The sequence below is a fragment of the Pollicipes pollicipes genome, unplaced genomic scaffold (assembly GCF_011947565.3).
Source record: "Pollicipes pollicipes isolate AB1234 unplaced genomic scaffold, Ppol_2.1 Scaffold_6686;HRSCAF=7923_pilon_pilon_pilon, whole genome shotgun sequence".
In the NCBI taxonomy this organism is placed as follows: Eukaryota; Metazoa; Arthropoda; class Thecostraca; order Pollicipedomorpha; family Pollicipedidae; genus Pollicipes; species Pollicipes pollicipes.
In genome coordinates this window covers 40,626,061-40,649,373 of record NW_023596921.1, presented here as the reverse complement: position 1 = coordinate 40,649,373, position 23,313 = coordinate 40,626,061, and the positions used below count along the sequence as shown (strand labels likewise).

Below are 23,313 nucleotides of genomic sequence, written 5' to 3'. Positions count from 1 at the left end.
GGTTATCTCGCCAGCGTGAAGAGGGGGAGGGAACATCAGGTCAGGGTGTGCATGGCTGGGCTTGGGCCGAATATGTATGCGCTCAATACCACGATAAAAATGTTCAGCATTTGCTTCTCTTTCGCTCCTCCAATATCCTGTTCCCATCGCACCTAGATCACCTTATCGTCGTTATCGCACCTAATTCTACGCTGGGGTACGCATCCGGTATGCCTGCGCATCTCCCCTGCGTGAGTAAAAATTTTCGGCGTGTGAAAGACCCTGGGCCCCAGGCTCCAGGCCCATAAGTGTCAGACACTCCTCACCGCGCCTCGCTAGCGGGCTGGGGCAAGCCACGCCCCCCCCCCTTCCCCCTGCTCTGGCGTCAGCGTGCAATACAATCTGAGTTCACCAATCACTTTTCAACACCCAACAACCCATTGGCGTTGAATGCGACGTTGGTTTACATGTTCCGGGCTGCACCCATATTTGCGAGGGTAATGCAGACCGTTCGCTATGCGACTACCACACCCATCTGTCGGAAAACTTGTAGAAAACCCTTCTCTTTCGAGGATCACACACACACTCACACACACGCCTGTACACAAGATAAGCCAATGCACAACCGAATATTTGTATTTCCTCAAATGCGAGAAACACGGCCGTCGCATACCGACTGCGCCAAATGTCGGGTGTCATGGTAACAATGACATCTCTTGGAAACACGACCAACGCCACCAGTGCGGCCCCATGTAACCGCCAGGCCCCAGCAGGGGTGCCAGCACACCCCACCCGCGACCCGAGCCAGCCCAGTCTCCGAGTGAGCCCACCAGTCGAGACCGTCTGAGGTACCCCAGTCACCGATGGTCTCGGCGATCACCCGTCTTGGAACGCTTTGAACGTTTGACGGTCTCCCGACAACACGGCAATTACCCAGCACTCGGTGCTTTTGGCCACGGGGAAGTGGGCCAGGTCGGTGATCACCCCTTCATTCGGTGGGCTTTGTCGCGTGAACGAGGACCAGGACAGTGATCTTGATCACGGGGGAGAGCACGAGGCCGGAGGCCATCCCTTCACTCGGTGATCTTGATCACGGGGAAGAGGAAGAGGTCGGCCTTGAAGGCCTCCACGCAGGTGACGAAGCGTCGCTCGTCGTCGGTCTCCGGCACGAGCAGGGGCAGTTGATGGGCCGTCTGGGCGCCGGCATCGGCCGGCGGCGGCGCGTCTACCGGCCGACCGGGCGGCGCCATGTCCGGCGCCGCCGCGCCCACCACCTGCACGGACAGCGCGCGTTGCTGACAGTCCACGGCGTCGCGCAGCAAGGACCGCACCTCCTTCAGCGGGATCGACTGCAGCACGTCCGACTGCCGGGACAGGCGCTCGGTCACGGTCGCCGCCCGGCCGGGGATGCCGGTCCAGGCGACGGATGGCCACAGTTGCGTCCACAAACGGCCTGATTCATTACCGATCAGATGAGACTTTTAGAACAGCGAACGGCGGAGCAAAAGTTCTCCGGTGCGTCCGAACACTAACAGCGTCTTTCGGCGAAGAAAGTGACATCATGTGCAGAACGGTACCGTGGCGCGGTGAGGAGTCAGATAAGCTCGAGCGGCCAACAAAGACATCCGGATATCCGGATCCGTTGAATATACCACCATGTCAAGACGCCTCAGTGCCGTGATTGATTAATACACACACAAAGGACAAAAGGCTACCACAGAACGCACTCTCTGATCTACACAAAATCCCTCCCACTCGACCGCTATCAGCTCCGCCTTCAGGCGCACTGACCGCGTCCCAGCGAGCGCCAGCCGCGGTTGGCGGCGTCGCCGCCCCACACGGTCCTCACCTCCCGGTCGAGCCGGTCAAACACGTACTCCCGCGAGACGATCTCGCCCCAGTTTCGGTTGACCTCCTCCTCGAGCGAGACGTCGGCGCACTGCTTGTTGCGGATCAGCGCCTCCCGCACCACGTCCAGCTCCGCCTTGCTCAGCTCGGCCAGCTTGTCGACGAAGTGCTCCAGGAACGCCGAGATGCGCTCGTCCACGCGGTCGGGCCTGCCGGGCGGCGGCACCGGCCACCGGTGAAAGACGGCTACTGCGATGGGTGAGCGGCGGCGGGTCACGGTCAGCGGGGGCCAGTGGCTATAGCGGCTGGAAGATCGCCAGGGTCCGATGGCGGCAGCCGACGGCTAGTGATAATCCCCGTCCGGGCTCCGCACGCACGCGTGGACTGAGGCGCGGTCCACAAACGTACTGGCGTTAGATGCCAGGTAAAAGAACATTCCGTGATCGGCTGGTTGAATGCCTAGTAGGAAAGGCGAAGCGTCGATTGGGTTGCAACTTCCCGCAGCTGGGCACGAAATGTGGCCGTTATCTAGGAGCGAGAAGTAAGCTCATCTACCATCCACACACCCACACACCCCACCAACGTACCACAACGCCGAGAATTCGTGTGAGAGCCCCGACCGCGCCCCATTCATCACATCCTCGCAACCACAGCCTTATCCGCCTCGGGCGTGTCTCACCGCGACCTAGCATCCTCTCACATGTGACCGCCCCCTCAGCATCACCTCCTAACTGCGTCCCCGGCCGCCTTTCCAGGAGTGCCGTTCGGTCCAGCTGCGTCAGTTTCCCTCCAGTCCCGGCCGCCGCGTCCCCCTGACCTGGCACCCGTCCTGACGGCGTCGCTGCCGCTCGGTGCGGCCCTCCGATTGTGCGTGAGGGGGGGGGGGGGGGTTCTGCGGTGGGCGGCGTGCGCTGCTGCCTGTTCGCCGCTGGATGTTGTGTGCAACCGGCTGCTGCTGCCACGCCTCAAGAGCGAATTCATAATGAGGAGCCCATTGGTCAGTATACGAGCCAGATGTCGTTAGCACACGACGCTGCACGTTGCGACTCCGGTACACCCCACATCAGTACACACTCATGTGAGCTACAGAGCTAGGATGAAGCGGGTGACCGGGGCATTGGCGGGATGGTGGGTCCGGTCAGGCGCCATGAACGGCTATCTCCCCGCACATGGCTGTGCGCCCTTAACCACGGTACCCCGCCTCCACCTTCAAGCTTATGATAGTATTTAAACGGGGCAAACACGGAACCGGATGCACTGATAATACACTCAACTGGCAAGGGTCTCACGCACTGACGAATTATATTGACAAGAGCCCGCTGGATAATAACCCTGGGAGACCCCCCCCCCCCCGCAGACTCCACGCACCCGGTGCCCCACCACACTCACTCCAAGCACACGCATACGCTGGCGCCCGCGCCACCCCACTCATTCTTGGCTCGCACACGGATGGGACCCCTCTCCCTTCCAGCGCCTTAGCATTATAATTAGCTCGTCTGCGTGGGTCCTCGTTAAGTTAAGTTGAATTTATTGATCACATTTCAAACCTTCAATAAAACTATGTTTAGGCCCTGTTTAAAGTAAGTCATGTCAATTTGTCAGCTCGGCACTGACGCAGCCTCCGGGCCGGCATTAGGTGTCCGAAGCTGGACGGCGACTCGTTCCCTCGCCTGACCTCCAGGCTGACGGCTCCCTGTTTGGACGACGCTCCCCGCGTTCTGTCCACGGTGGGCGGCCCACCATTCAGACGGCCACGCCCATCGCTCGCAGCTTTCCGCTGCCGCACGCGCACATGAGGCAGCGCCTCGTTCGGCACGGAGACGCCGTCTCCGGCGCTTCTGTGCCCTCGCCTCCCGTATGCCGAAGCGAGCTTTGCAAGGCACCATCCCACGGCGCGTCCCTCAGAGAACTGGAGGAAGACAGCGTGCCCGATGGGACGGTGCAGCTCCTCGGCAAACGACAAGCGCCCGGCGTGACCCGCATCAACGCCCTACGGTCTCCTCAGCCGGCGCGCTCTGGGCACAGGCTGGACGGGCCTGACCAGCCTGTCCGGCGACTTGATTTCTCGTCGCCCATCCTACGAGCGTTGATGGCGGGATCTCTATCCGTCCCGAACATCCCGTCATCAAGCGCTCATAAGGTCTGGCGTACGCCAAGTCGGAAGAGAGCAGGCTGTGTTCCGTTCACTCGCAAGGCGGGGACACCACGGATAGATCCTGCTACCGCCGTGCACAATCCGGCATGCCGGGCGGTCCCCACGGGTCCTGGGTCATATCATGACCTATGCCTCTTTATGCCGTCACGCCTGGGGTCAAATGAGAAACAACAAAACGAGTCAGCCGTCTCTTAGTAAAAGGGAGCGTCACCGTGCCTTGAGCCGCGCTGCCCACAAACATGTATCTGCGTAGAAGCAGGACTGCGGTCGTTTGACTCCAAAACCCTGCCGTAGCCGCGCCGTGCAGCTCGGGTGCGTACCGCGCCTACCACTCATTCGTTGCAATTCTTGTGTGACTCGGTCCTTGGGAAAAAAGGAATGGCATACTGCGTACCAGCCGAAAGTCTGACCGCCCGGCGGACGTTGACAGCGTCGATTTCAAAGCAAAATGTTCTGCTTAAACAAGGCATCTTATCATTAAACAAACAAAAACAAAAACAAAAACAGACAAAAACAAAATACACGGGCACGAATGCCATGCAAATCAGTTAATAAATTGGGTCGCGCCAGCGATAAAGTAAAGGCAGCGTGCGCATGATGAATTTTTGCCGACATGCCATACACGGTTCGGCACGGGCTCCGCCGCCCCACGCAATCGGAAAACGAATTAAAGAGGACGAGGAAAATCAAACCATCCAGCTAGGCAACAGACTAACGTCACAGCACAAGGAAACCCTCCATGGGTATGGCGGCGTGGCCCGCACGCCGCGCCTGGCCGCGACACGGGAAAGACGAGGGCCATGACGAGCCGCTGCGCCTCCCCGGGGCCGCCTCCAACGACAAAATCAGGATAGCCTCGGCGGGGGCTAGCGGGCGACCCGTCGCGCCGAAGCGCGTGTTGACGGCCTCGGCCACCACGCCCACCCACGCCGGGCGCGAGTGTCCTGTCGCCGCCAGACTGAATCGCTCCGACCTCGTCTTAACACTAAACCATTTAAAACGCAGACCGCTACCTGTATTTACAAGATCACTAAGACATGGACAAACCACGTGAAACTTCACCCCCTCCCCCCTTCCTTAATTATAGGAGTGGGCTCGAGACACATTGCCCGTTTGGGAGGATCCATTGCCAGTGCCTCTCCCCTCCCCTTACCACACGGGAGAGAACAGCTGGCCGTGGCCCGCGTCCGCCCGGTAGGGAGGGGTCAGGGGACACGGGAGCGCCCGCCGTCCATGGTCCGGTAAGGATGGGGAGAGCAGCCTGTGGACTCATACATGCATGTCGACGCCCATGTTCCGTTGTCTGCAGGGCCAGATGTCGCCGCCTGGTTGTCGCCACCCTTCTCCGCGCTCCTCGCTCCCCCGAACTCCCCGGGAGACTCCCTCCTCCCCGCACTCCCCCACCTTCTCTTCCCCCGAGATTTTTCGTCTTTCCTGGTGGACCCTTCCAACTCGGTTGGCACGCCCTCGTTTTCTTGCGTGGTCCAACAGATTTGCTGCCTCGCCCCCTCCGTCCAATGTGTCGCCGAGCCGACCTGCGCCGCTTCCAGAGCTCGGTCCCCAACGTGCCCCTGGGCCAGACCTCGGGCGTGGCGTCGCTAGCGACGACGCAAGGTCCGCCCGCCCGCGCCTCGGGCGGGCCCTGCGCGTCCCCTCTGGCCCAGTTCCCACGTGGCGTGGCGCTTCTGATGCCAGCTGGGGCGACGGCGGCGCCGGCGCGGCGGGGTTCCTGGGGCGAGGCGGCCAACTCCTCGCAACATGTTACTTGCACATTCCTGTGCGCATTTTGCGTCGCCCGTCCCCTAGCTCTCGCCTCTATGTATCTTGACGCGATGGACCACTTTGACAGAGGGGGCCGCCGTCATGGCCGCTCCGGGGGGACACCTGGCGTCGCTATGTTGATGCGGGGCGATCGGCTGGAGCGTCGGGCGGGTCCACGTCCAGCTTTCGGGCCCCGCTTGGCCTTATGGTCGTGTTTGCTTAGGCGGGGAATTCCTGGCCACGGCCGGCTTGCTCGCCGTTCCACGCTCCGCAGGGGAAGTCCCACTGATCCCGGACGGGTGGCGCGCAAAGTGGAGAGTAAGAAAATGTATGCCTACGCGATGACCTCGCGGCACTCTCGCGGCACGCGCGACCTCGCGGGACACGCCGACCCCGGCGGGAACTCACGTGAACTTGTCCGCCTGCGTGTTGACGCTGATGGAGAAGCCGAGCACGCCGTACACGACACGCATCAGCGAGAACACGTGGTAGCCGAGCTGGTCCTGCGTGCGCAGGAAGTCGAAGGTCGGCTCCTCCATCACGTTCTGCGGCCAGACGGAGAAGACGCCAGTCACGGGGGGCGGAGGGGCGCCGTTACTGACGCAGGCCGCGGCGGCGGCGGGTCCGGTCCAGTCTCAGACGACGAGACAGACACAGCCGGCAGAACCAGGCCCTCGCGGTGTCCAGGTGCCACCGAAGTAATCCAGTGGCGCCGGTAGTATAACGGCCACGTTCAGACACCTCGCCATGCGTCCTTTCATGACCAAATGCCAAGCAGCGCCAGTCACCAAGGCGAGCGCCAATGCCCGGGATATGTCCCAGTTGAAGGGTAGCTGGTCTTGTCTTACACGGCGGAGGATTCAGAGGCGACACTGCAGTGGCCGACGTCAGTCGCAACGCACCACAGTTAACCGCAGAAGCAGCAGCGATGGAGGGGCTGACCGTGACCAACTCGCGGCCCGCGGAATCGACCAATGGCAGCGCCCTGGCGAAAGACCAGCCCATGGCAGTCTAACGGCGAGCCACTCAGCGCGAGCGGCCCCACCAGCTGATCAAACCGGCCCCAGCGACTGCGAGGATATCCCAGGGCGACAAACAGCCGTGGGTGTGACCATCCAGGGACGCGCGACACTCCCCGGATGGCCGATCTCGCCGGCGGCAGCTGACCGCCGGTCCCTGCCGGGCGCCGGTCACTGACCATGAGCAGCTCCAGCGCGCAGGAGGCGCGCACGGTAGTGGTCGGTGCCGGCTGCCACTGGTAAGTAGTTGGTGATCATGGTGTTGGTGTCGCCGCGGTGGAAGGAGGCGGTGCGGCAGAACGTGCGCCCGGTCGGCAGCTGCGCCACGCGGATGTCGGGCCACTGGTGCGGCGGCAGCGGCGCGTACTGCAGCCGCGTGCGCGCGCCCTCGTACAGCTGCACCGCCCCCGCCTGACACACGTTGCCCTGACGAAGCGAAAGGGGTTCAGAAGGGGAGGCGATCGGCATCGGTCGGCACGGCAAGACCTGCCGCCCTTAGTGGTGAACGCTGTCACGTATGAAAGAAATCTGACCCGGACGGTTATCACCAAGCGTTGTTCCCTGTGAGAACAGTGTACACCTGGGGGTATGTAGGATGAGCTACATGCCATGCCTCAGACGGCTGGTAATATCCAGCCCCACTTCCTCGAGGTGTGACTCCGCTCCACTGCACCTGTCAAAAGCGCAGCTTCAGTCAGCTGACTCAGACCGTCCGGCTGACGTGAGCCGGCGTCGCCTCCGACGCAGCTCCCGCCCTGGACCCGGACCCGGCGACCTTCCTGGACCCGGACCCAGTGATCCACCGAACCCCCATCTGGTGACCCACCTGGACCAGCATCTGCATGTAGAGGCGCGCTCGGAAGGCGCGGCTGAACTCCTTAAGGCCTTCTTCGGTGACGGCCAGCAGAGCGCGGTGCTTATCGAGCGCCATCCAGTGTCGCTGCTTCAGCACCTTCAGGCGCAGGTCTCTGTCCGGCGGAGGAGGCGCACGGTGAGGCAACGCACGGGGCGGAGCGCCGCTGCACGTTTCCCCTCGGCCCGTCCCGCACGCCGTGGGAGCGGGGCTGACCCCACCGTCGGCCACCCTAACGCTCCACGCGCTAACAACGACTCCTGGCGATAGCTCGAGGCGCGCCGCCAACGTATACCTCCCCTCCTCACCACCACGCCCCCCCCCCCCCCCCCCTCAACGGCCGATGGGATGCCCTATGGACTGTGTGAGGGATTTACGGCCGCGACAGCCAGTGGCCAAGACCTGGGATGGAGCTGGTGCAGGTGTACGCTGATCCGACAGGAGCGCGGACACGGGCCGAACGGGCAACACGCGGAGCATTGAGATCACGTGCAAACCACGGTCAATGCTTTGGGATTCAGCTTGCAAGACATCGTTGTTAACCCCGTTATTAGCCACCAGGTCGCCACTATTGGAGCGTGGCTATCATTGGTCAAGACATAGAAGTCAAGGGAGAGCGGTTTTTGTTTTTCTTTTTTCGTCAAATGCCGCGGTGCGATGCCTATACATGCCACAGACCAGTTTATGGACGCGGAATACGAGTGAGCACCAGCCCACCTGATGTAACACATGCTAGTGTGCTCACTTGCACGAGTTGGTGGGCTTCAGGAACCAGTTGTAGTACGCTTTGAGCTGCTCCGTCTTGAGCATGTTGAACATTTCCGAGTCGAAAACCTTCGTTTCGAAGTTGGCAATGTGGTCGATTATGACATTCACTAGGTCCTGAAACCATCCTGAACTTCAGGGAATGCAGTGGGTTCTCCAGCACGACATTTACGGCGCGTAAAACCTAGCTATACATGTCATTTTAATATGAGCCAAGCCATCATTACAATGAAACGCAGAACGATTCTATGCTGCTGCCAGACGAAGCGCAAAGAAAGGTGTGGTCCAAGCTTTCCGACATCATAGTTGCTGACACAGCAGCTCCATCCCCGGCTGAAAATGATCATTTCCAAACGGACCATGGCAGTCGCCTGACGATGGCACACAACGACTGAGCTGGCTCTGCTAACAGGTGAGAGGATCGTAGGATGCCCCCGCCCCCCCCCCCCTCCCCCCATAAATGTCTGAATGATAGCAAGGGTGGCAAGCAGGATAGCACTCCACAAGATAACTCTGGCATCGGCATATTTGCTGAGTTGCGACCCTAAGACGTACTCGAGTCTCTATAGGCAGCTCTTGGGCCATAGAACACCTACAAGCAGTAGAGTGCACCACACTAAAGCTGGCACGAAGAATGTTCCGTTATAAACATGGTTTTGGTGCAGAGAAGCATTGAGCCCATGTTGATAGGAAGACTGCGGTTCTGACCGGTCCGACCAGCACCAGCACCAGCACCAGCACCAGCACCAGCACCAACACCAGCGCCAGCGCCAGCGCCAGCGCCGCCACCGCCGCCGTACCGGTAGCTTCTCGCTGAAGCCGTCGACGCGGATGGTATAGCCCCGCTCGCTCGACTCGAGTCGGTAGTTGAGTCGCGCCGCCGTGGCCGGGTACAGCGTCTCCGTCAGATGATGCGTCAGCATGTTGTCCATCAGGTCCAGCATGGCGGCGCTGCGGCGGAGGGAGGGATCAGGGGTCAGGGGATGCACGGTCACTGTCATACGATGTCATGCACGGTCACTGTACGATGCACGGTCACTTTCTTACGCAGGTAAAACTTTAGGCCTGTCCTTTTACTGGGGCGGCAGTTGAAGAACTTGCTAGAGTCGGCATGACAACGCACGTATACTGCAATCGAGAAGAACGCCGTTGGAATGGGGCGGAGATTGGGGAGTTTAACGACCGCCAGCTGCTGCAACTTAAACACGACACGACTCACCAAGCACATGCATCACAAGGCGCTTCGCCTCACAGCCAGATAATCGGCGATAAGACAATCACAGCCAGATAGCCAAACCAATCGTCACTGCAAAGGCCTCGTGTTGCTTCATCCTATTCCTACTCCTACCCCCCCCCCCCCCCCTGCCTTTCGTACAGCGGCCACACTCACTTCAGCGCTGACTGGACGGGCAGGTCGGAGCACAGTCGGATGCAGATGTAGGCGCGCGGCAGGTTGAACTTGCAGTCGCGCCGGTGGAAGAGCTCGCCGTCCGGCCGGCGGATGACGGCGCGCGGGTGAGAGCAGTGCGGCACGTCCTCCGCCACCAGCTCGAACGAGCGCGCCACGAACGGGTTCACCTCGGGCACGTAGAAGCTGGCCTCGAGCGAGGAGAGGTCGCGCCAGCGCGCCTGCCACTCGGCCGGGATCTCTGGCGGCGGGGCAGGCGATCGGGGTCTGTCAGCCGCGCCCACCCGCCAGACCCGTCACGGAAACACAGACACCGCGACTGTGCATCACGGCTGAGTGGTCACACAGAACCGTCACGGAAACACAGGAGACCGCGACTGTGCGTCACGGCTGAGTGGTCACACAGAACCGTCACGGAAACACAGAGACCACGACTGTGCGTCACGGCTACGGGGCTCACACGGAGGCGACGCCTCAGCACGTCACGCTGCCAGCCTAGCGCACTTACGCAGAAACAAACATTAAAATACGAGCCCCGTCTTGTATTTGGCGACCGTCACAGACAGCCGTCAAGCCTCCGTCCCATGACACGAAAAGATGTGTCACTTGTGATGCACGGAATAATAACCTCGATCGGGGCATCCAATACGCCAAGCCGCGCCATACCACGTCAGCCTTTTCAGTACCAAACGAACAAAGCTACCTCCAGTCAAATCCTGCGCGACAGCTTTCCCCCGCCCTTTATGCTCACCCTGCTCCGAGTAGCGCGTGCCGAACCAGGGCTCAGTCAGCACACACTCGCCCGATTCCTCGAACGTGCGGGAGCTCAGCATGATGTGACAGTTGGTCGGCAGCATGGCGTCCTGGCACGAGGCGATCAGCTGCCGGTGCGGGATGGGTCGGCGTCAGAGCCCGCCTCGGCCGACCGGACCGCGCGCCGAGGTCACGGGGGGCGGGCGGGGGGGGGGGGGGGCAGAGGACTTCTTGGCCTGCACGGGTACAGGCAGCGTGCGTTTTACCACGACTCGGAGCGGTGCGGGCGTCATGAGTGGGCTTACGATCACGAGTCATGAGTCACAAGCGCCGTCACGCCTATTACGGGCCACCACAGCTGCACTAACGCGCCCTCTTCGACGCCTCTTCGGGCAAGGTAGACGCTTCTTGTGTCTGATAGACACAAACACATCCAGAGTTTGTGTTCACCGGCGACCGCCGGCGGCTGCCAGAGTCGCGGAATAACAACCGGCTGTTGATGGAAGAGTCGCCCCTGCCTGGCCGCCGTCGGGCCAGCGAAGAGCGGCCACCGCAGCGTCACCTCACCTGGTGGTCGTAGTTGAAGAGCAGCACGTCGCCGCAGATGAAGTCCTCCGGCGCGTAGTTCTGCATGTTGTCCGCCATCGACTGCACCCAGTCCTGCGGGGACGATTCCTCCTGGTACCGGAAGCTGATCTGCGGGGGCGCGCGGCGTTAGAGCGGCTCGGCTCGCGCCGCACCAAAACCCAAACGAAAACCTACGCACCATCGGACTTCAAACAACATTGCCTGCCGTACCAGCCATCTCACCCACTCACCTGCCTTACCAGCCATCTGACCCGCTTCTGCCCGCACCGCCACAACGCCGGCTGTCTGGCCCCTCACCCAGAGTCCGACGGGATTCCAGCCCACGTCCGGCACCGCCCACCTGGTCGATGTCCTTGATCTCGTCGTAGATGCGCTGCTGCGGACCCAGGCGCCGCAGCATGGCCATGTACGCCCAGATGGCGGCCAGCACGTCGGCCACGTGCTCCAGGCCGGCGTCCGTCAGCCGCACGTTTACGTAGTAGCACGAGGTGGCCGAGTTGTGCTCGAAGCCCGACTCGCTGTTGCCGCTCACCAGGCTGACGGCCCACATTCTGGCGGAAGGGAAGGGGAGGGGGTCAGGTCACACAGACAAACACGTCATTGTGTGAATCAATCTGATGTGTCAGCTTACTTGGACAATCGGGTCACTATGTCAACCTGACAGACCTGGTCATGTCGACAGTCAGGTCATCCTGACAGCTGGGTCATTTTGACAGCTGGATCATTCTGACGATTGGGTCAATCTGACGGCTGGGTCATTCTGACAGTTCGGTCATTCTGACAGCTGGGTCAATCTGACGGCTGGGTCATTCTGACAGTTGGGTCATTCTGACAGCTGGGCCATTCAACCAGCTGGGTCAATCTGACGGCTGGGTCATTCTGGCAGTTGGGTCATTCTGATAGCTGGGCCATTCTAACAGCTGGGTCAATCTGACGGCTGGGTTATTCTGACAGCTGGGTTATTCTGACAGCTGGGTCATTCTGACAGCTGGGTCAGTCTGAGATCCATCTAGGCGTCGTGTGATCCTGACAATCGTGTTATGTGGACGATCTCGAGTTTGCGTTGGTTTCACGAAGCTAGTTGCTGCTAGCAATCGAGCCCTAGTCTGAGCGCAAACTATTCCCATGCGATGTCCAACCAACAACTGCCGACGGAACAAACTGGCGCAGATGATGCTAAGCCCAAGTCAGACTCCACCACAAGCGGAGCAGATTCCGCGCAAGAACAGTCCCCAGCTACGTGACTGCCCACCTCACCTGGCTGCCTCCCCCCCCCCCCCCCCCGAACACGCACTACCCGACTGAGGGTCAGCCGGCGTGCGCCCGCCCCACGCAAAGCAGCTGACCTGTGCTTGAGGTACGAGAGGATGCTGCCGCGGCCCTCGTGGCCCATCAGCCATGAGATGTAGTTGAGCGGCCGTGTGCGGTAGTGCTTCATCATGCTGGGCAGCTGCCAGGTAATGGTCAGCTGATGGCGGTCCTTGACGGGCAGCAGCTTGTACAGCCGGTGGAAGCGCGCCGGGTCCCAGGGCTGGCCGTGGCTGGCGAACGACGGCCGCGGCTCGGCCGTGGCTGGCACCTCGCTGAAGATCTCCACCACCTGGCCGGCCCCAGGCGGAGGGTCAGGTACAGGCAGGGACCAACTGAAGATCTCCACTACCTGGCCGGCCCCAGGCGGAGGGTCAGGTACAGGCAGGGACCAGCTGAAGATCTCCACCACCTGGCCGGCCCCAGGCGGAGGGTCAGGTACAGGCAGGGACCAGCTGAAGATCTCCACCACCTGCGGCGGCCCCCAGGCGGAGGGTCAGGTACAGGCAGGGACTGTGCAGCTGAAGATCTCCACCACCTGGCCGGCCCCAGGCGGAGGGTCAGGTACAGGCAGGGACCAGCTGAAGATCTCCACCACCTGGCCGGCCCCAGGCGGAGGGTAAAGTACAGGCAGGGACCAACTGAAGATCTCCACTACCTGGCCGGCCCCAGGCGGAGGGTCAGGTACAGGCATGGACCACTGAAGATCAATCTCACCACCTGGCCGGCCCCAGGCGGAGGGTAAAGTACAGGCAGGGACCAACTGAAGATCTCCACCACCTGACCGGCCCCAGGCGGAGGGTAAAGTATAGGCAAGGACCAACTGAAGATCTCCACCACCTGGCCGGCCCCAGGCGGAGGGTAAAGTACAGGCAGGGACCAACTGAAGATCTCCACTACCTGGCCGGCCCCAGGCGGAGGGTCAGGTACAGGCAGGGACCAGCTGAAGATCTCCACTACCTGGCCGGCCCCAGGCGGAGGGTCAGGTACACACGGGGACCGGCTGTCCGTGCGTGGGGAGAAGTGGTGCAAAGGACCCCGCGGCGGTTGCGCTGCTTTGCGGCGCGTTCGGCCGGCAGCTAATCTCGCAGAATCGTCCGGAATGTGGGAAGTCTCCGGAACGGTGTTCGGCGCCGCCAAGACATTGCGTGTCGAGGGGGAACCCCGGCTAATTTGAGCGCATGGTCAAGACGGACAACGTCTTTTCGCCATGCCTAGCTCCTATGATTGTAGGCTATGCATGGCGCAGGTGAGACAAAACTGGGGAGGATCCCCGGGCCCGCCGAATTTAGATGAAAATTTCCATGGGTTATCATAAGAGACAATTATTCGTCGAGTAGTTTTCCCTCCGCAAACGTGTCCTGGGTTGCGCGAAGGACCACGCGCTGTCACGTCGATTACGGAACTGCGGCGTAGTCACCAAAAGTGGCCTTTCATACCAGCTCTTCTCACAGTCAGAGCGGATTTTCAGCCGTCACCAGGCCAATAAATGACACTGATCTTAGCCGCACAAACTCTTCACTTCCACCGGGCCTATAAATGACAATGATCTCAGCCACATAAACTCTTCACTAAGTGAAGAGTTTATGTGGCTGTGTGTGTTTGTGGTCGGTGTGGCGACCACACCGACCACAAACAAGATGCAACAAATTTCTGAACTATGCTGGCTCACACCCAAGCCAGCATCAACTCGCTTCCAGGAGCTAACGATTCATGCATGACCTAGAGTTCACCACTGAAACGTCCACCGGGCGGCCAGCTACATACCCTTGAGTCGGCGTAGCCACTGACACTCGCCGCCCCTTCCCTGATCTCAACACGCCAATGACTCCCGCCGCTCCCGTACTCCTACGCGTCACTGGCCCCGCTGCTCTCCTCCCTGACCCCCGTCCCGCCCCCCTCCCGACCCTCACACGCTACTGACCCCGCCGCTCCCCTCCCTGACCCCCACACGCCACTGACCCCCGCCCCGCCCCCGTCCCGACCCTCATACGCCACTGACCCCGCCGCTCCCCTCCCTGACCCCCATACGCCACTGACCCCCGCCCCGCCCCCCTCCCGACTCTCATACGCCACTGACCCCGCCGCTCCTCTCCCTGACCCCCACACGCCACTGACCCCCGTCCCGCCCCCGTCCCGACCCTCACACGCTGCTGACCCCGCCCCGCCCCCCCCTCTCTGACCCCCACACGCCACTGGCCCCCGCCCCGCCCCCCTCCCGACCCTCACACGCTGCTGACCCCGCCGCTCCCCTCTCTGACCCCCACACGCCACTGACCCATTGCTGGAGCGTGTCGAGAGACTGGTCGGCCTGCACTGCTAGCGTCATGTACGGCGCGCGGTAGTAGTGACGCCAAAACTCGTGCAGGCGGCCGTGCATCTGCTCGTCGCTCAGACCCGTGCGCGTCTCGCTCAGCGACTTCAGGTTGCCCCAGGTGAACTTGGCCATCGGGTGGCCGGCCCGCGCCAGGCCGGCCAGTAGCTGGTCGGCCCGGTTGGAGTCGTCCGGCTGCGCCTCCAGGAACTCTGCCGGCGCGGAGGCGGCAGTGGTGATCGGAGCTGCAGAGCAGGAGGGCAGCCGGGAGAACAGTGCAGGTCGCACGTGACGTTTTCAAGCGGGTTTGGAAGTGTAACCGCCCGCGGCCAACACAATGATGTCTTTCGTCCTGAAATAGTCCTCGCAATGCCCGCTTCAAACCGTAATATGCGACGTTCAGCCGCGTTTCATGAAACGCCTTTTGTCTAATCGATTTATGTTCCTAGCTATCTCCACTTAGTCCATATGTGACCAACGCCTTTTCTCCTCTGGGGCGGCCGGAGTAAGCCCGTGCTGGGGACCGCAAGCGAGTTGCGTTGTTGGGCAGCGCCTCATGGCGGAGAGCGCCCAACAACGTCAGATGGTGGACGGTTCCGACACTGTGGACTGGTGCGGCCATTGTTGGGCGGCGCCTCATGGCGGAGAGCGCCCAACAACGTCAGATGGTGGACGGTTCCAACACTGTGGACTGGTGCGGCCGTTGTTGGGCGGCGCCTCATGGCGGAGAGCGCCCAACAACGTCAGATGGTGGACGGTTCCGACACTGTGGACTGGTGCGGCCGTTGTTGGGCGGCGCCTCATGGCGGAGAGCGCCCAACAACGTCAGATGGTGGACGGTTCCAACACTGTGGACTGGTGCGGCCATTGTTGGGCGGCGCCTCATGGCGGAGAGCGCTCAACAAAGTCAGATCGTGGACGGTTCCGACACTATGGACTGGTGCGGCCATTGTTGGGCGGCGCCTCATGGCGGAGAGCGCCCAACAAAGTCAGATCGTGGACGGTTCCGACACTATGGACTGGTGCGGCCATTGTTGGGCGGCGCCTCATGGCGGAGAGCGCCCAACAACGTCAGATCGTGGACGGTTCCGACACTATGGACTGGTGCGGCCATTGTTGGGCGGCGCCTGATGGCGGAGAGCGCCCAGCGTCAGATGGTGGACGGTTCCGACACTGTGGACTGGCGCGGCCATTGTTGGGCAGCGCCTCATGGCGGAGAGCGCCCAACGTCAGATGGTGGACGGTTCCGACACTGTGGACTGGTGCGGCCATTGTTGGGCGGCGCCTCATGGCGGAGAGCGCCCAACAAAGTCAGATCGTGGACGGTTCCGACACTATGGACTGGTGCGGCCATTGTTGGGCGGCGCCTCATGGCGGAGAGCGCCCAACAACGTCAGATCGTGGACGGTTCCAACACTGTGGACTGGTGCGGCCATTGTTGGGCGGCGCCTGATGGCGGAGAGCGCCCAACGTCAGATCGTGGACGGTCCCGACGCTGTGGACTGGTACATGGCGATATTCGCGGGTGATATTCGCGGTGAGTAGTGCGTCCAGTGAACAGAGCCGGTAGACAGGTCGACTCTGGGCACGGACAGTAGCTGCATGATGTAATGGTAGGGAAGCGTCTCATACAGCTCACTTCAGTATCCCTTCCACTACCTAACAGTAATTATACAATGCATTGGGTAACACGGCAAAGTTAAAACACCACTCACTCACGAAAGCCCACCGCAACCCCGCCTCTCACCGTTCTCCACCGCCTGTCGCTCGCGCTGCATGCTGCTCTTCCGCATCAACGCCACCCTCGCCTCTCACCGTTTTCCATCGCCTGCCGCTAGCGCTGCATGCCGTCCTTCCGCATCAACGCCACCCTCGCCTCTCACCGTTTTCCATCGCCTGCCGCTAGCGCAGCATGCCGTCCTTCCGCATCAACGCCACCCTCGCCTCTCACCGTTCTCCACCGCTTGCCGCTCGCGCTGCATGCTGTCCTTCCGCATCAAAGGTGAGATGAAGAACTGGGCGAACCGGTCGAGAGCCTCGCGCAAGTGCAGCGAGTTCACGTCGAAGTAGAACGCCGTCTGCTCGCAGTCCGTGTGCGCGTTGGTCGTTCCCCCGCTGTTCTGCACGGCACGACACCAGTCACGGTGAGCATAGTAGCGTACGTCAAGTCCCCCCCCCCCGCGACAGAAAAACGGAAAGAAGTCACGATGAGAAATATGCACAGACATATACATACGATTACGATACATGCAGATACAGACACATAAATACGATTACGACACATGCAGATACAGACATATAAATACGATTGAGATGGTACATAGAACGTTTTATAACGCTGGTCATTGCACTGTTCCATGAGAGCCCCTTACGCTCAAACTTTGCTCCTGGGTCTATAATGTACGTCACAACCTTACGATGTCAAGGTGTGGGAGATGCACGTGTCTGTGAAACGGCACCACGATATAAACCAGTGACGCACCTTAACAAAAACGTCAAAGCTGTTCTCCTCCGGATACTTCTTGTTGCCCATGAACACCATGTGCTCGACGAAGTGCGCGAGGCCCTCGATGTCGCTGGGCTCGGCGAAGCTGCCGCAGCCGATGGAGAGAGCCGCGGCCGCCTGCCCGCACACATGGAGACTCTCGGTACACGGACCGACACCGCCGACGGCGATCGCCGACCGCACAGGGCGGCACGCTGTGCACAGAGCGCGCCGCGCAGCACAGCACGGCATCGCGGACGCAGCGGGCACAGCGGCCTCTTCCATCGGCCGCGTAACCCACGCAGAGTACGGATCGCATGGCTTATACATACGGGCCTTCTACCATACGAGGGCCGTGGTGCTGGCGCAAGGCGGCCCTTATAGTATCATAGCGATATCATGGGGGAGAACATATCTAGAACGGAAAACGACCTGGCACAGAACGATAAGATATCCAAACTATTTGGGCGTGGCTGAATGCTCATACTGAACTGAGCACGGCGAATCAAGGCAAACACGTCGGGGTGGAGGACAAATGGCGCAATGTGTGGGGCGAGCTGCAGCATGTGACGCGACGCGCCACTAGACCACTGGCTGGACATGACAAGACATGACATTCTGCCATTACAGGGGGCGGCGGAGGGGGGGGGGGAGGGTGCATAGCACAGCATAATGCACTGCGCACACCGCACAGCGCGCAGCGAGATGCAGTGCACCTGACCGCTACGGCGCACCGCCTGGTGGAGTACTTTGATCGAACTTCGGAATACTGTTGGGAACCGAGCAAACCGAGAACATCGAACATATCATTCAGGTGCTAAACCAAACCGATACGAAATATACTGACCGATCAGTTTAGACTAAATATGCCATCATTTCGAAAAATGAACATGGCGCCTAAGCAGTCTGCGGGAATACGCTGGATTAGTACCCTAGCAGTGCTCGGTATGAGTCCCAAAACAGGCGCACTTGTTTGTCCTGCCTGAGAAGGAAGGGTCAACTGGCAATCGCCCAAAGCGGGCCAATCCGGTTCGGGGCAGCCATGGCATAGCATTGCATGGCACAAACACTCCTCAGTCCCAACAGGCAAAACGACTGGGGGGGGGGGGGGAGTTATTCAATGCAGTTGGAACGGTATTACTTCGGCGGTGGGCTCAAGCCACGTGCTGTGCTGCTTAGCAAGGTGTTCTGAACCCGACATCACTTCTGCCAGCCTTTGAAAGCAAGTGACATTTCAAAATCAGCATTGTTTGCTCAGGCCAAGTCCTTCGTTTTCGCCCCGTGCAGGATGCCATGAAGCCATAACAGAGATCAGCCATCACATCTGCCATGAATTGCGAGCCTGAGTCTACAGACCGGGCGGCGTTCGAACCATTTTCTCATCGCTCTCGTCCTCGCTGTCCTCGTTGTCCGAGTCCTGGTGCGTCCTCCGCGCTGCTGGCCTCTGGAACACAGCCGACACGGGGGCGTGACGGCCCTGCTGGGAAAGCCTCGGACCGGGCTCGCCTGCCTGCTCTTACAGCAGCCGACAAGCGCTGGCGCCGTTACCGGCGTCGCTGGCGCTCCGTGAGACGGGACGGCAGCCAGCACGTGACGCCACCGGCTACATGGCCGCCAAGTGGCGCACGTTGCGCGTGACCCAGCGGCGCAGGTCGCGCGGGGCTGGAACCCCTCAAGAGCGAGCTCTTCCGGCCCGGTCCGGCCATGTGGACATTCACGAGGAAACGCACCATACCTAGCCTGCTTTGTATTTTCATAGCACGCGAATCACGAGCTCTATCCCATTTTGCGCCATAGTACACGTGTTGTCTAGAAACACATTACGCAGTCTGCTACTGACAGGGTCCAACGACAAACACTGGATGCAGCTCAACTTTCAAAACACTCGAGGCAAGTCGGTTTATGTATAAAATTGTGCTTAATAGGTCATAAATATCTACACATTGTTTCCAACACCACAGCTACCTTTAAGCCGTCAGCTTTTACGAAGGTCGACGTATCATAGGGCTTATCATCAGTACCATCACAAAATGATAAACCAACATCTTCAGACTAAGAAGTTCAGCAATGCATACCTTCTTCACCATGGCGATGCTTCATGCTGGTTCTGCTGTTGCTTTCCAGAGGAGGACGAAGATCCTGATATGAGCAAGGCCCTTAAACCATTTGGAAGCTTGATGGCTCTGGAGCATGGAAAAGTCGAACTTAGTGGATTACTGGCAGCTGCAATCACATGTTTGAGCTCAGCAGAAGAGAAACAACATGAAAAGAACAACACATCCCATGTGTGCAGCCCTACATGTATAGTTAGAGATAACAGATAAGGTCAGGGACAAATTGACATGATGCTATGGCTGATGGCACATATAGCATGGGAAGTGAAGTGGATATAAGCCCTGCACCCCGGTCGTCTCCCTGGTTCCACAGTGACTCGATGATCTATGCTAAAAAAAAAGCATATCAAACAATGGCTGTCTATACCTGTACTCCCTCTTGTCATTTTCTGATTGCACCGGCTTTGGCAAAACTTCACAGCTGCTGCTTAATGTTCCTATAGAGGGTGCCATGCTTTCTTGAATGCCGCTACTGCGAGCTTTCTTTGTTTTGTTATTTTCACTCAAAATGTTCTGTCTCTTCATCAGCCTTCCCAAACAACTGCTCAAATGGTTGCTTGATGCTTGTGACCGCCTTGCCTGCCTTGTTAGTAAATGAAATTGCTTCAATAATGTATTTTGATAAAATATCACACATTGGAACACTCCAGTATATTTCCTGGAACGGATTCTGTGTGAAACAAAACTGAATGGTGACAAGCCATCCACACTTCAGCACAATCATCCAAAAACCACAAGATCCATAATATGAGACATCTAAAGAGGAAGACATTTGTGATCAGATAATGATGATGATGATTTGGGGATTTAGGGCGCATCGACTGCTAAAGGTCATGCAGCGCCCATAACTATGTGATCAGATAAACACATCACCAAACTGAAATGGCGTTCCATGCCATTCTCAATGCAGCTTCTGGCAAGATTACTCAAGGAGGGAGGGAGGGGGGCTTGGGGCACGCCAACATCCGCAGTCACCACTGAGGACACTGCTCGGTGCTGTCAGAGGGCTGGTGAGGAGCATCAACAGCAGATAAACATCACCGACAACAGCTATAAGATTATCTCCGGCCCTTGATCACTGTTAGTCATGATCTACCGGTGACACAGCTTCAGTGGTACAGTGTGGACCTGACAGGGTCATAGGCTAGCTGAGTGATCAGAGACAGGTGGTACACTGAGGACTGATGACCCTACCAGTAATCCATGGGGTACACCAGGGATTCATAGTCAGTCAGCTCTTTGCTTGCCTTGTTCCTTAGTGACTTGTCCAGCCACATGCCACATTGATGCCTCCCTCATCCCATATGCAGATGGCACACCCAGCTCTGGGACCATGCTCCTCCCACCACTTGGAGCCACAAACAACCAAATACAAATGAGAACACAGTAACAAGCTAACAAACACTTTTGTATGACAAGCACATCACCAGTCATGCAACAATGCCAGTTCAAATGCAGGCATATATTTTCACCTTGCTGTGCATTCTAAGGCATTACTTAACAGCTGATTTCTGCAAATTAAAATCAATGCTTACATTATCCCACACATCTAAGGCCACTATGTGTATAGGGTGTAATGAGCATGGTGGCTTAAATGTCAGGTGCATACAAAAGTCTTTTGACACCAGCATTGTCTCTACAATTAAACACACCCAACAGACAACACCAACTCTGGAGGCTCTGGGCAGGCCCCAGATTGATGGCTTCATGGAGGAGAAGAAAACTGTAGAAAAATTCAAAGCACTGGGACACAAACAATTATGGGCACCTTTAAGCTGTGCAATCACTTTTTGAGCCATGATCCTATGTTTCAACAATGGATACATGCTCCTCCAAGCTGGCATCCCTCTACCTACCTTATTGCCAGCTGGGCACCACCAAACAGGCTTTCCTTTACTGCACCATGGTAGCATTGGACAGCTGCCTCCCACCACCACTATGTCTCCATGTGTTGAGACATTATGGTATAATATGTTATGGTGTTATAATGAATAATGTCATAAAAATATATAATGAATAATGTTATTTCAACATGCAAATGTTAGGATACATATCTTGGTTTTGAGATCATGCTGGTGGCCTGTCTTACTGTCTGTTTACATCATGCCATTCTGCAGGTTTATGTAGTCCCCCATGCTTGCACTTTGAATTAATTTATCCTTACATGCATACTTGGCCACAAGCTGTTTCTCAGATTACCATATTCGCTTAAAGAATGTCATGTTGATCTCAAACATAATTTTCATTTCACCTTGAGCATATTTTAGTATCAAGCACACATTTTAGTATTAAGAGCATATCTTAGTGTCATGTGCATATCATGGCATGTGACATAATGGTTTATTCAACCAAGCACCATAAACATGATAAGTCAAATGCCTGAAAAGCTGCCCTGTGGATGAACTTTGGGGACATACATACCACAAATATAAAGGATTATACATAAATACAAAGGCAAAGGGTTATGCATAACTACAAAGGTAATATGTGTCATTGCATATGCCACATGAGGCATATGATTTTGTGCACCTCCATGACAATGATCATTCTTTTAGGCACATTGTTGGCATGTCTCTGAGCCATTTTTCATCTGTGTGGTCTAGGGGAAGATGCTGGACTACTTATAATCTAGTAATACAGGGTATGAGTCCCAAGCAGGCACATTGGCCAGACTGAAATGGAATGGCCAGCTGGCAACTGGCCAACATGGGCCAATCCTTAGCCCATGACTGTGTTGCAGCATTGTGCAGCACCTAAAGCCCTTCATATTTCTGATAAAAGGGTAGAGACAAAATGATCTGCTCAACTGGATAGTGGGTTATGCGCATGCAAAAACCTATGCTTAGCAGGTACTGACCCAGTGGTAACACAACATGGCAAAGGTCAAGCAAGACCATAATTGCAAAGCATGGCCTGACATAACAATATTTTTGGTGCAATAGTCCAGAAAATAAAATTTTGGAGTAGAGCTCTTTAAACAAGCTGGCTGCACTGCCATGTGGCAGGTCATGCTATCACTGGGCATTTCATGCTATTATTAAATAGGTCATATTCCGCTAGGCAGGTCATACCACCATTGGGAGGGTCATATTACCATTGGGTGGTTCATGAGAACATTTGGCAGTTCACCCTATGAGCAAGCATCCATGCTAACATTGGGCATTGCATGCTAATGTTACACATTTTATGCCACCATTGGGCATTTCATAGTATAAAGAAAGTACAATGGTAGCAAATAGAGCAGTTATGCTACCATTGGGTAGTTTGTCCTACTCTTGGGCAGTTCATGGTTCTAGTAACTCACATTAAGAATAGGAGAGACCAGATTCTGGGCAAGGATTTGGTTGGCAGATGGTTTGGTTTGGTTTGGTTTGGTTGGCAGATGTTGAACAAAATAGATAAGACTCCACCAAAAATTTGAGATTTAATCTAGGTTTTATACGTGTAACGCATGGATCACTATCGCTTCACATCACATGCAACCTCAGTTACAAACCAAATACATTCTTTCATGAGCTTCCGTTCATTAAGGCAACGCTAGGGTAATGAATTCATATAATAACGGAAAACTAATTGCATGTCGTTACACTTCTAGCCATATTTGTTTGACAACAGGCTTAAAACATTTTCACCTATGCTATTCACTTCAGCTAAAGGTGTTAGCTGTGACTTTACCTAATTTTGCACACCAACCGCCGCCTCAACCCACGCTCCGCCACGCAATCACCGACCCCCTACCTTGCTTGCGTTGCTCGCGCCGGCTTACGGTAATACCCTGCGCGAGACCGTGTTCCGTGGTGGTTTCATTTACCAAATTTATCATAATAGCCTAAATTGTAATTGAAAGCTCTATCTTTTTATTTTTTTAAACAAAAACATATTTTATTGTTTTGAGAGAGATTTAAAACATAAGTAATGCGTATTACAGAAAATCAAACGAGATGTTTGTTGCCTTTACGTCAT

General features: G+C 57.5%; 1 protein-coding gene across 1 annotated transcript; it reads right to left on the bottom strand.

The window, feature by feature from the left end:
- Positions 1 to 599: 599 nt before the first annotated feature.
- LOC119108325 (nardilysin) lies at positions 600 to 23,098 on the bottom strand. The gene is made up of 20 exons (XM_037231901.1): positions 23,026 to 23,098; positions 19,718 to 20,008; positions 19,312 to 19,419; positions 18,609 to 18,680; positions 17,234 to 17,374; positions 16,703 to 16,871; positions 14,716 to 14,963; positions 12,476 to 12,729; positions 11,470 to 11,680; positions 11,109 to 11,237; positions 10,540 to 10,669; positions 9,771 to 10,029; positions 9,181 to 9,331; positions 8,361 to 8,497; positions 7,589 to 7,730; positions 6,942 to 7,188; positions 6,700 to 6,728; positions 6,152 to 6,288; positions 1,829 to 2,036; positions 600 to 1,343 (listed from the first exon to the last, which is right to left on the bottom strand). Exons 3-20 carry the CDS (start codon positions 19,321 to 19,323, stop codon positions 1,053 to 1,055), a joined length of 2,967 nt encoding a protein of 988 aa, XP_037087796.1. The 5' UTR covers positions 19,324 to 19,419; positions 19,718 to 20,008; positions 23,026 to 23,098; the 3' UTR covers positions 600 to 1,052.
- Positions 23,099 to 23,313: the final 215 nt, after the last annotated feature.